This window comes from Mauremys reevesii, linkage group 24 (assembly GCF_016161935.1).
Source record: "Mauremys reevesii isolate NIE-2019 linkage group 24, ASM1616193v1, whole genome shotgun sequence".
NCBI classification, from domain to species: domain Eukaryota; kingdom Metazoa; phylum Chordata; order Testudines; family Geoemydidae; genus Mauremys; species Mauremys reevesii.
The window spans coordinates 1,865,918-1,878,688 of NC_052646.1; the positions used below are offsets into that span (position 1 = coordinate 1,865,918).

The 12,771-nt window shown below is 50.8% G+C and overlaps 1 protein-coding gene across 1 annotated transcript; it reads left to right on the top strand.

The window, feature by feature from the left end:
- The first annotated feature begins 9,327 nt into the window (after positions 1-9,327).
- On the top strand, positions 9,328-11,746 carry LOC120390036 (protein MRP-126-like). Its single transcript, XM_039512259.1, has 3 exons — positions 9,328-9,484; positions 9,932-10,105; positions 11,452-11,746. Exons 1-3 carry the CDS (start codon positions 9,476-9,478, stop codon positions 11,617-11,619), a joined length of 351 nt encoding a protein of 116 aa, XP_039368193.1. The 5' UTR covers positions 9,328-9,475; the 3' UTR covers positions 11,620-11,746.
- The last annotated feature ends 1,025 nt before the right edge of the window (positions 11,747-12,771 follow it).

A 12,771-nucleotide genomic window follows, 5' to 3' on the forward strand; every position in this document is an offset into this window, starting at 1 on the left:
TACACCGGCATGACCCACTTGAAGGCAATTCATTCACAGTCCCTAGCTTCAATGCAGCTAGACACAATTCCTAGACATTCTTAAGTCAAAAGCAGCTCTGTTCTAGTATTTCGCCTCTGTCTGCTGCCTCCCATCTTTATTCCATTCAAATCCGGACACAGGACGAGATTCTGAACTCCCCGTGAATCTGGACTAACCCAGTGCAGCTGAGATCCGAATCTGGTCCCCGGGCAGTCTTGGGGAAAGGGTGCGCCAATAAAAGTTGCTGGTCCTGTCTCAGTGTTTGCACCTCTTTTAATTGTAGGGTGCTGTTGCTCCTGATTCTGCTGTCGGGTGCACCAGAGCACATTAGGGGTAGCTTCAGTAAAATCAATGGCGTTACAAGGGTGGAAGATTGGAACCACCATGCAACAGCTAGGGTGACCAGATGTCCCGATTTTATAGGGACAGTCACGATTTTTGGGTCTTTTTCTTAAATAGGCTCCTATTACCCCCACCCCCCTGTCCTGATTTTTTACATTTGCTGCCTGGTCGCCCTAGCAACAGCTGGTCTCTTTGGGACAGTAACAGTCCCATGGCTTTTACTTGTAGACATCAGCATCCGCCCAAGAGGATTTGTGGGAAATCTCCAGGTTTAGGAGCTTGTTGTATAATTTGCATTTCCAGAGCTGGTCAACATTTTCCAGATGAAACATTTTTTTTAATCAAAAAAGGCCTTTTTTAAAAAAAACCCCACATTTTTCTTTTTAAAAATGGTTAATGATGCACAAACTTGACATAGTTTGCAAACAAGAGGTGCCTTTGTAAAAAATGGAAAACATGATCACGACGCTCTTGACAATTTTAGTGGATGGCAAAATTAAAGACACACAAACATCCAAATGTAAGCGGCTAGTTTTGCATTTTTCAGTCGGCTCTAATCAGCCCTTTTCCTAGAAAGAGTCTGCTGCAAATAATGCCATGTTCCCCCTTCCCCCACTTTCTCAACAGCATCCAAATGACCCGCATCAACTCAAAGCCATATTTGATGACCTGGACGTAAATAAGGATCAGCAGATTAACTTTAAGGAGTATATGATACTGATAACCACATTGCTCATTTGTGTCCATGACAAATTACACAGCGTATAGAAGCACCATCCCCATCCTCCAGTGTAACAAGGGAAAGATCTTGTAATTTGTAAAAAGAGATGAACTGACCAGCACAGATTTCTTTCCACTGTGTTACAGTGAGACGTGAACTATCTGCTTGTCTGACCGATGTAATGCCATGGGATAATTATGATATGAGATAATAAAGCTTCATTAAAGCACCCAGTTTGTTGTTGTTATTTGTAATGCAGTAATGCCTAGAGACTCCAGTCAGGATCACGGCCTCGGTGTGCCACAGTCATTGACGGTCCTTGTTCCTCTGACTCTGCAAGCTGATTTGCATGATTAGACCCTCAGCAACGCGCAGAGTCCTGGGGAAATCAGTGGGGTGCAGGGGCTGTCCGAGCAGATCAGCTTGCAGAGAAGCTGAATATGAGACAAGGAAAACACGGTTTCCTTGCACTGCATTTCATTGATTCATGGATGTTGAGGCCAGAAGGCACTAAATAAAGGCCAGTTATTTTGGTGGCTAAATGGGAATTGAGCTTCTTTGAAAAAAAATCTACCCCACAGTGAACTGGTCCCAATTCACCCAGTATTCAACAACTGCTGAATCCCAGTCTAGTGTCATGACTGCAAGACACTCTTTCCTCTTCAGTATACAGTGATACACATGGAGAGTGTATTCAGTGCTTGGAGGAAAGACTCCCTTTGAATATATCTTTATGCTGCGTGTGGCTGATGGTGTGCAAACATGCCTTGTTAGACCGGCTGCAAACAGAAAGGCAGAGAAATTCCAGTGAGGAGCAGGAGAGAGCAATTGGAATGGTCCCCTTTCAAACCAGAACATGGCCGGGCACGGCCAGTTGAGTCTTGCTAAGAATGCTGCCTCTCCGGTAAATCTGCTGCTTCCCGGCCAGCTGCCTGCAGCTCAGAACACAAAGTGACAAACCCAATTTCCTGAGCTCAGCCAGAAATGCTGCAACTGGTAGTTAGCTGACAAACCTGTTGAGAAATGGGCCCCCTGCCAGCTGTTGCAGGCTTCCCATTTGTTTCGGTTGTGAAATTAGCTCGCATTCTTTGGACTCAGAAGACCATTTTGCACTTCCCCAGAGCTTTGGAGCTTAATGCCCCTTACAAACAGTAATAAATTCAGCCGCCCCTGGTGCAGTGCTGGTGTAGCCGGGTTGGTCCCAGGCTATTAGAGAGACACGGTGGGGGAGGCGATATCTTTTACTGGATCAACTTCTGCTGGGGAGAGAGACCCACTTTCGAGATACACTGAGCTCTTCTGCAGGCCTGGGGAGGAGCTCTGGGTAAGCTCAAAAGCTTCTCTGTCTAATTGCTCCAGTTGGTCCAGTAAAAGATCTGGCCTCCCCCACTGTGTCCGTCTAAACTCCCTGCTGACATTTAGGCAATTGAATTCAAGAACAAAATCTCCACTTGGGTTGCTCATTCTAGAACCATCTTCTGCAGGGTTCCTAGACCTTCTGCTGCAGCAACTGGTGCTGGCCTCTGTCAGAGACAAGCTCCTGGACTGGAAGGACCCACTGGGCTGAGCCAGTCTGGCTATTCCTATGTCCTCCATAAGTCCCTATTTTACCTGTCCAAGGCCCAGAGAGATGCAAAGTGTTGGGTGCCCCTGAGAGATGCTGATCTCTCTCAGTTCCCACTGCCCCAATGGCAACTGAGGGGGCTTGGCAGTTTTTGCAGGATCATGCCATGAAAAGGTCTGGTTTTCCCAAGGGGTGGGCCCACAGCTGCAGCTTGCACCCCTGGGAGTCAGCCTCTGTCTAGCCAGTGTTTCTAAGAGTGGCTTCTGGTTTTGCATGCCTTGCTGTTTGGACACTCCACTTAAGACCCCTTCGGCGTGATCTATGGGAGTGCCAGTTGAAGTCAACGGGAGCTCCAGGTGCTCTGAAAATCAGGCCCTAGGAGCTAGATTTTCAAAAGAGCTTGGGGCTGAGATTAGCTAATGGCCAGCACCCACCATCAGGCCAGCTAGGAGCCCTAGCCACGGATCAGGACTCCATCGTGCTAGGAGCTGTACAAACAGAACAAGAGGCCAAAAACGGAAGCATCCATCATTAGAGGCCTTGTAAATATTTTGGCCTAAGTGACTTGATTAAGGCAGCAGAGTTAGGACTCGAACCTAAGTCTGCCGACTTCGCTACAAGTCAACCCTTCCTCCTCCCTGTGTGTAGCACCTCCTGAGATGGAGAATCAGACTTGGGATCAAGCCCCCTTACCGAGATCTTGTGAAACAAAGAGCACGGGGCTGGGTGCACGCACCGCCGCCCTCCGGATGTGTCGAGGGGCCATTTCCTTTCCGGCACAGAGATCAGAATTAAACCTTGGTGGACGGGATGTGGCAAGAAATCAGCACTTTGCTTGGAAAAAAACCAACCCCGTCATTTCAGTCTTGCAGCAGATGAATGAGAATGCATTAATGTCAAGCCCGAGGATGAAGAGAAATAGGCTGGTTATATTGTGTAACAGGGAGCAAATGCCACCATTTATTGTAATGTCACTTTACTAACCTGGATAATTTACTAGGTCAAACATGCTTTGAAAACAGAATAATTAGACAGTAAACAGCCTTATAGCTACAGAACAGAAATCCAGGGAACAGCAGCGAAGGACTATATAGCGTTAATGCAAATCACGGCACGGTGATCCTGGACAATGCAGGGCCAGATTCACAGCTGCTACAAGCCAGCATAACTGGCTGGGATGATTTAGTTGGGATTGGTCCTGCTTTGAGCAGGGAGGTGGACTAGATCCCTCCTGAGGTCCCGTCCAACCCTGACAGTCTGTGATTCTATGATGCTGTGATAATGACGCCGATCTACATCCGCTGAGCACCTGGGCTGGACTCTGTGAAGAAGGTTGGTCTTACAGATAAGGCACCTGGCTGATAGCTCAGGGGATGTTGGGTCTTTTCCTGGCTCTGCTGCAGACTCCCTGTGACCGGGGCAAGTCTCTTCCCCTCTCCCCCATCTGTAAAAAGGGGGATGCTGCCTCCTCCACCCCTTGGAGTGCGAGTGCTTTGAGGCAGGGGCTGTCGCACTCTGGATCTGCGCCCAGCCTAAGTGCTGCCAGGTGATGACGTTCAAAATCGCCATCTTTATTAGTATCAGAGGGGAGCCGTGTTAGTCTGGATCTGTAAAAGCAGCAAAGAATCCTGTGGCACCTTATAGACTAACAGACGTTTTGCAGCATGAGCTTTCGTGGGTGAATACATTGTCGGATGCAAATAGTGGAAATTTCCAGGGGCAGGTATATGTATGCAAGCAAGAAGCAAGCTAGAGATAACGAGGTTAGTTCAATCAGGGAGGATGAGACCCTGTTCTAGCAGCTGAGGTGTGAAAACCAAGGGAGGAGAAACTGGTTTTGCAGTTGGCAAGCCATTCACAGTCTTTGTTTAGTCCTGAGCTGATGGTGTCAAATTTGCAGATGAACTGGAGCTCAGCAATTTCTCTTTGAAGTTGGTTTTCACACCTCAGCTGCTAGAACAGGGCCTCATCCTCCCTGATTGAACTAACCTCGTTATCTCTAGCTTGCTTCCACCTGCCCCTGGAAATTTCCACTGCTTGCATCCGAAGAAGTGGGTATTCACCCCCCAAAGCTCATGCTGCAAAACGTCTGTTAGTCTATAAGGTGCCACAGGATTCTTTGTGCCTTTATTAGGGTCCTCAGCAAAGGGACGTTGAGACTCCCTCCAGCTGCTCCCCATCGCAGCCCCTCTTCCTTCTTAGAGCTGCTTCGTGCTACTCCGCCACCGCGGTGCCCTTAGAGACCGTCTCCTGGGCCTGGGAGGGTCACCGCAGGGCGACCAGGCAGCAAGTGTGGAAAAGCGGGTCGGGGGGGGGGTAATAGGAGCCTATATAAGAAAAAGACCCAAAAATCAGGACTGTCCCTATAAAATCAGGACATTTGGTCACCCTAGATCACTGTCCTACAGGTTGATCCCTGATGGTGTCAAACCACCCTGGCAGCTCAGACATCCTCAGGGCTGCTCAGGAGTGGCCTGGCTCAGACCCAGCCCAGGAGGCAGGAGAGGGCTTGCCGACATTACTGCGTTTTGCATGCCATGATTGACAGCAGCCATGATCCTGGAGCTGATTTTACAGGGGTGGAAAAGTAACCTCAATGCTCAGAATAGAGCAACGACCTCTGACTTAGCAGCCCAGGAAAAGATCCCCCGCCAGGAGGTCCGTCACTTACAGTGACGCTGGTGACTTTCCATCACTGCAGAGAGGGGACGATGGCTGGGAGTTAGAGAATTGCACTGACAGCAGATACGAATGCAATTGAAGGCACAGCAGTGAAACAAGCCGACGTGCAGCTCCGTTCAGTGCAGCAGACAACATGCTGCGGAGCTCCATTTAGCAGAGCCCTTGCAATTCTCATTCCAAGGCGGGTGAAAATAAAAACCTTGTGAAAGCCGAGTTAATCCACAGTGGAAGCATTTTGATACAAGGCCACCAGAAAATCTTGCTTCGCGTTTGATCTGAGAGCCCTCCAGGCAAGTGTCACGGTCTCGTCTCTGCAGACAGTGGAGTGCTGACAGCTTGAAAAATCCCACTGAGCACGGAAACTCCTTTTGGAACGTAAAAGTAAACTTGTCAACTCCTCCTGGCCGCTGAGGCTTGGAAATGCGGGTTGTGTCGGGCAGAAATCACCGGTAAATCAGCATTATTATCGGCTGTTGTAAATCAGCAACGCTCCATTGAAGTCAATGGGACGAGGCCAATTTGAAAAAGGTCAATAATAATACAGGCCAATCACCATCTGGGCATCGGGCCCGGGCTATTATTTATATACAGTAAAAGCCAAAGGCCACAACTGACCCCTGGCGAGGTGCTGTCCATGCACATAAGAGAATCCCTGCCCCAAAGGGCTTCTAAACGAAATAGACAAATCCACCCAATTGCGGAAGGCAGAACGTCGTCCTCATGTCACAGATGGGGAAACTGACCCATAGAGAGATCAAAGGACTTGTCCAGAGCTGGGACCGGACACCGGACCTTCTGGCTATTACCCCAGTGTCTTAATGACAAGGCCGTCCCCCCTGGCTGGACAGTGGCCCACACATTGACAAAGCAGGTGCTGCGGGTTAGATCCCTTGCTCTTAGTTAGGGCCTGGTACAGAGCCCATTGAGTCACTGGATCTGACCGCTGGGCTCCTTTGGCCTGAATCTCTCAGGCGTAAGGGAGTCACAGTGGCAGGTACCCCCAGAAGAAGATGCAAGTTGCTGCAGTTTGAACTTCTTTGCATCAGGGCCCTCTGAACCCCTTAAGCAACGGGAGGGGATATGCGGAGAACTGACCAGAATCAGTGCAGCAGGAAACCTTTCCTCGTCAGGCAGTGCACAGCTCATCCAGAAATTCTCCCAGCCCGAGGGCTCCTGACGCCTCTTGGATTGTTTTAGCTTTGCTGGGTTTTTCGGTGAGTCAGGTAAATCTAATTTTAATATGTTTGGTCTCAACTTTTAATCTCTCATGGAAGAAACCTAGAGGCTAAGAAATAAATCGGCAGCCTATCGAAGGTATTTACAGCCCCAGTAACTAGCACATAGGCACTAGATGCCCATTATTCATTTCAAACATGCTGAGCACCCAGCAGCTGTGAGTGACTTCCCTGCATGCTGTAGGGTACGCAGCAGAGCAATCCCCACAGCTCTTACTGGTAGACAACCACACCTGCGTAATGCTATGTCTTCAAGCCCAGGCTGCCCTTACCTTGAGCTGCTAACCTAAGGTACAAGCAGAGTTGCCGTGTCTTCACTGCCATTTTAACTCAAGTTACGCACACGCTTTGTGTGTGTGTGCAGGGTAGACGTACCCTAAGACGACTGGGCAAAGGCTCCATCGTGGTTGTGGGATGGAGGAATTTGCTGCATCATGGTCATTTCTTTTCCTAGTCAAAGATTTCTGTTACCTCCTTCTCCAACAGAAATGAAATGCTATCTCCAAAGACTGGGACAGCAACAAAGACCAACCGCTCCGCTCCAGTGAATTCATGGTCATGATCACTAGCCACGAAGGCATCCTCCAGGAAGAAAACCTGTGAGCCCCTAGAACTCCCCAAAACCCAGCAGCGGTTTCCTTTTGCTGCCTTAGAACGAGAGAACAGTGAGTGAGGAGGGAAGTGGAATGGGACGAGAAAACGTAGCTACGGGTGACGTGAGCTGGGGGTGATGTGAGCTGTGGCGCTGAGATAATCAGTTCCTTGTCAGTTCTCTAAGCCTCTTCATGGCAATTTCTACTAGGGCAACTCCTTCCACCTTCCAGTTCTTCCACAATTTCTAGATTTTCTCGTGTTATAGCCACAGAATCCGAGACGTTTGCCTTTATCCTCCCTGTGAATTCCCTGCTGCTCGGTCTCTGGGCCGGGGTCAGTATATGAGAGGAGAGGAAAGGAGCTTGCTTGCTTAGCCTGGGGACGCAAAGGGTGGTGGTGGGGGTCGGACTGCTCTCTATAAATACAGAAACACCAGGGAGGCAGAAGAGCTATTTAAGCTTAAGGCAGTTCGGGATAAACTGGCCATGAAAAATGCAAGGCTAGTGCATTGTTGTGACCTACATACCCCGAACCACACAGGGTTATAAACATGTTCCAGCCTGATGGCTGAACCCCATGCTCAGGGCAGCGAAGGATGGGGGGGGCTCTGAGCCAGCTCTCCACCTCTCAGCTCCTGGGGCCATCGAGGGCAGGAGCCGCTCCTGACGTAACTATAGCCATCCCCTGGGGACGTCTGTGCCCACTAAGGACTGGGCAGAATGCCATGCCCACCTTTGTCCGCCTCCGACGTGCCCCTGTACAGCAGGGAGGGCAGGTGATGTACCACCAGCCAGGATGGTATTGCACAGCATCCCAAGGTCCCCCAGATCAGAAGATGCCCCTTTAGAGCAGCTTTCTCTCTTCTTTGTTGGATCTTAAGCAGTGTTTCAAGATGACCGGTTCTTCCTTCTCGCCATTCCTCCCTCCTTCCATCCACCCAGGCACCCCTCCATCTGTCTATCCGGCCGTTGCGGCTTTGACTCGCCCGTCACCGTTGTAGCTAAGCACCATTAAGACACTTCTGAAGCAGGAGGCCTCTCATCCCTGGGCCGTCCGCTTTCTGTATGGCCATGCTGCTCTGCTTGGCTGGGTGGTGATGAAAACAGGCCGCATGGAGGTGCAGGGGGACGCACCGTCTGCTGCAGTAACCCGGGTGGGTCTGGGAAGGAAGCCCGGGAATGAGCGTAGGGAGGCTGAGGGAAGGCTGCAGGACAGGGCGCTTTAATGGGGATAGAAAAGACTTGACAATTCCCCGGCTCGATGACACCATGCCAGGCACCTCCAGCCTGGCTCGTAAAATGCCCCCTGGACATTGGCCTCAGCCCCAGTCAGCGAGGGAGTCCCAGGGCTGGTATCGGGGGGGAGGGGTGGGGACGGCTGCCAACCCAGCCGTGTCATTAGCAAGAATAAATGCACACACAGACCGTCCCACCCGCCTGCGGTCGCTCTTCCCCAGCCTAGAGGTAGAGGCAAGATTCCCCAGTGATGGGGGTCAGCCTGGTCCAGTGGGAGGGGCATTAAACTACGACTCAGGGGAACTGAGTCCTGTTCCAAACTCTGCCAGTGACCTGGCGGGCCACCTTGGGCCGTCACCTCCCCTCTGTTTGTCCTCCCCCCCTTTGTCTAGCTAGACTGTGAGCTCTTCGGAGGAGGGTCTGTCTCTCGCTGTGCGTCTGTGCAGCGTCTGGCACAATGGGGCCCTGAGCTCTGCTGGGGATCGAAGTGCTGCTGAAATCTAAATACTGAACGCTTGCAAGGGACCCAGGCATGCACCTCTCTGCAGTCACAGGCAGTTCCACTAACACCTCATGCTTGTGTGAAAACTGAATAATAGGGTCCCAAGAAATTGCAGGGGACCAAAGTCGACCCATTACTTAGACCTACACTCAACATCCATTGCCCCCCTCCCCTGCTCTTTGGTGCCTTCGGAAAGAGAGAGAACACAGGCCGAATCAACTGTTGCAACATTTAGTCACAATCGGGAAGAGGTGGTGGCAGAAGGGGGGTGGGGGGTCCACAGCCCTGAGACTCAGCTCTGCGCTCTCTGAACAACACCACTGACTGGTGTGCCAAGCCCCAAGCATCTGAAGTTGCAGAAAAAGCCACAGGAATTCCATTTAAGGAACTGCACGAAAACCTTAGGCAATGCCTGGATGCGTAACGGCGCTGTACTGCAATCAGGTGAGATAGGAGCGTTTCGCAAGTGAGGGACGGAGCAGAACGCTGGACAGACTATAAAAGGGGCCACCCTCCTGCCCCTCTTCATTCCACCTTCTTTCTTGCTCTTGGTTCTTCCTCGCTCTTCCCTTGCACAAAATGAGTCAGGTGAGTCCCAGTGTAACAGGTTACCTGAATTTCCTATGTCTCATGCTAATATTCTCTTTTAAAGCATGTAGCTTAAGGGGAATGGTGAGGACATTTCCTGCATATAGACGGAGCCTTAGCAGCCTATTTCTTCCTGCCTTATCTGTGAGGGTGACTCCTGAATGCAGCGAACCGTTGCAGTATCTGGAAGCACTCTCAGACCTAGCTTGGCTGCTTTGGTTCATTGGTAATTCTGTCTTGCCGGTTGAGTTTGCATGTGTCTAATTTTGGATGCATCTTGGCAGTGAGCTATTTCGGGAGCCTCAATTTTTGACCGCCCAGTGTGAGGCATTTTAAAAGCACCTGATTTTCAGAGGGTGGCTGCTCAGCACTGCCTGAAAATCAGGTCCATTAAGGTTTCTTCCAGTTGGGCTCCTCTAAAATTCAGCCCAACGGTTTCCCTTTCAGCATACCCAGCAAACCCAGCAAACGATCAAGGGGGATCTTTCTGAGCTGGAAAAAGCCATTGAGACGATCATCAACATTTTCCACCAATATTCGGTACGCGTCGGGCATTTCGACACCCTGACCAGGGGGGAGCTGAAGCAGCTGATTGACAAGCACCTTGTGAACTTCCTGAAGGTGAGTGAAGTCAGAGCAGCTTGACTCGTACTCTGCAGGGCCAGATCTTCCTCTGCAAAGAATGGAGCAACATTGACATAGGGTAGCCGAGGGTCTGGCCCATGTTCTGGAAAGCAGAATGTGCCTAGAGACTGAATTTAACTAGAACAGGGTGGGGGCAATTCTCCAGCACTTCTTGGTCTGGAACGGGGGGCTCAGATCCTTTCACCTCCTCTCTCTGTTCACCCCAGTTCCCCGGTGTTTGACTTTCCTTAGCTGACTGCAGTTTTGCAAAGGAATCCGGCGAGATCTGGTACATGAGCCATAGGGTCTAAGGCAGTTGAATTTGGGAATGTAAAAAAGCAGAGTGTTTTGCTTTGCAGCTGTCTCACAACAGACAAATAGGTGCCGTTTTGTTGCAGAGAGTCTATCTCGGCTTAGCAAGCCCTCCTCACTGTGGTATCTGAACACCTTGAAAGGGCTTCTTGGGACCGATAGGGCACCAGGAACCATTTGATGCCAGCATGGCAGTAGATAACCACTCCTGTGCTCCGTATTGTATTTACTTCTGCTGTCTATCCCCTTCCCCTCCCCCAGTGTATTCCAAACCCCTTTTCTACACACCTCTTCAGCGTGATCACACCAATCGTGTGCTCTGTGTTGCAGCAGCCCTGGTGGCTCATGCCCCATGGCAAGCTGGCATGTCTCCCCCCAGCTGTGATACAGCCTCACGGGCAGGGCACTGGATGGGGCTCAGGAGACCTCGGTTCACCTCCGAGCTCTGCTGGTGACCTTGGGCAAGTCCCTGCTTGCTCTGTGCCTCAGTTTCCCATGGGGAAAAATGATACTGGCTTCCTTTGTAAAGCACCTCGAAATCTAAAGATTAGAAGAGCGAGGCTGTTATTTGATCCTTCTCCCTTGAGACCCAGGCAGAGCCATTCCAGTCGGTAATCAGGAGTGAGCCCATCAGGGGAAGGGGAAGAGGTGCTCAGAGTTTAAGGACCCAGTTGGCTGGTGGGGTGGGAAACGCCCAGCTCTGCTACAGTGGTTTGCAGCTGTACTTTACCAAAGGGGGAGGGAGCATTATCCCTGGGGGAAACCGAAAGGCAAAGCAGGCAGGAATAGGCTCCCACTCCTGCACCCTCAGCACTGGGCTGCATGGTCCCTGAAGGGCGCCTGGCCCTCAGACCATAGGCAAGGCCAGCCTGGCTTAGTCCTCTGGTCCCTCTCGCTCATTCTCCAGACGGGTGCCTGAGGGTCCTGGTGGGGCTGTCGGGGGGAGAGCTTCCTGTGTCCTCATCACGTCTCGTGCCGCAAGGAGCCCGCTGCAACTAACGCCCCTTGTCCCCTCCTCTCTTTTCCTACAGAGACAAAAGGACCAAGCTTCCATCGATAGCCTGTTCAAAGAACTGGACAAAAACAGAGACCAGCAGCTCAGCTTTGGGGAGTTCATGGTCCTGATCTCCAGGGTGACCGTCGCCACCCATGAGCACATCCACCAGGGAGAGGGAGGGCAGCAGCAGCACCAGCACTAAACTCAGGCTGCCCAAGTCTGAGGCTGGGGCGAAACTCATCCAGACAGTAGCTCAAAGCTGCTGAGATTCTCCCTCGCTGGGGTCTGATGATTCGGCCATGAGACAATAAAGTTTTGCTGTAAAGTTCTCCAAGGTTTTTGCCTTTGATTTGTGTTTTCCCGGGAGACTGGTGCCATGTGCCAGCTGGTGCCCCCTGGCAGGGCTCTCAGAGTTGGTCTGTTTTTCTAAAGCCCTCTGGTCCAGCACGGTGGGGCTTCAGCTTTCCGGGGTGAGGGAGGGAGTTTCTGCTTTCAAAATCCCAGAAGCAGAGGAAACCGAGAGCCATTTATGTGTGTGTGTGTGTGGTGGGGGGGTGCATCTATCTGTCTGTAGAAGAGAGAGTGGGTGGAGAACAAGGCACATTTCAACAAAAGATGTAAGATAATGAAACATATTGAAATCGATCTCGTTTTCCTACTACATCTCGTACAAGGCTGCCATGCACATATCCATCACCGGGGTCCATGGGCAGAACATCTGTATCAATGGCAAAATTTACAATAATCAAAACATATAATGTATCCATGACAAGGTGTAACAATGGACAAAACGTGTGTCTGTGCAAAGGAATATAACGGGCAAAACACATAAGGGTAGATCCCCGCTGAGGGAAAATGTCCAGCTTCGTTGATCTCAGCTGAGGATCTGTCCTAGGTACATCAATGAACGGGAATGTCATGGGCGAAACATACACAGCATGTCCATGATGGGGAATAACACGTGAAAACCATCAGACAGGTCCATTGCAAGGTATAAGAATGGACACGATGTGGCATGTATCCAACCCAAGAATCTAATGGCATAGGGTGAAATTCTGGCCCCACTGAACTCCACTGACTTCAAGGGGCAAGGAGTCATGCACAGAGAGAAATATAATGAGCAAAATATCTCCAGGCTGAGGTGTAGTAATGGGGAAAACTTGCACCCATGAAAAGGAATCTCCCTGGGCAAACCTCTGCTATTTAGGTTTGAATCCCTGCTGAGTGGCTGGGAATCCCTTCGGCTCCGCCAGTGGTCCCGCTCCCCGACATACCGAGCCTGCGCAGTAGCCCCTTGTCCGGGAGGAAGTGCTCCTGACCGATCAGGTTTATACTCAGTGTGGATTTCTTGGTA

What these genes read in the sequence shown, in the direction of transcription:
- LOC120390036 (XM_039512259.1), top strand. An exon ending in ACCTTGTGAACTTCCTGAAG is followed by an intron (nt 10,106 to 11,451) that starts GTGAGTGAAGTC and finishes CTTTTCCTACAG; the next exon opens with AGACAAAAGGACCAAGCTTC.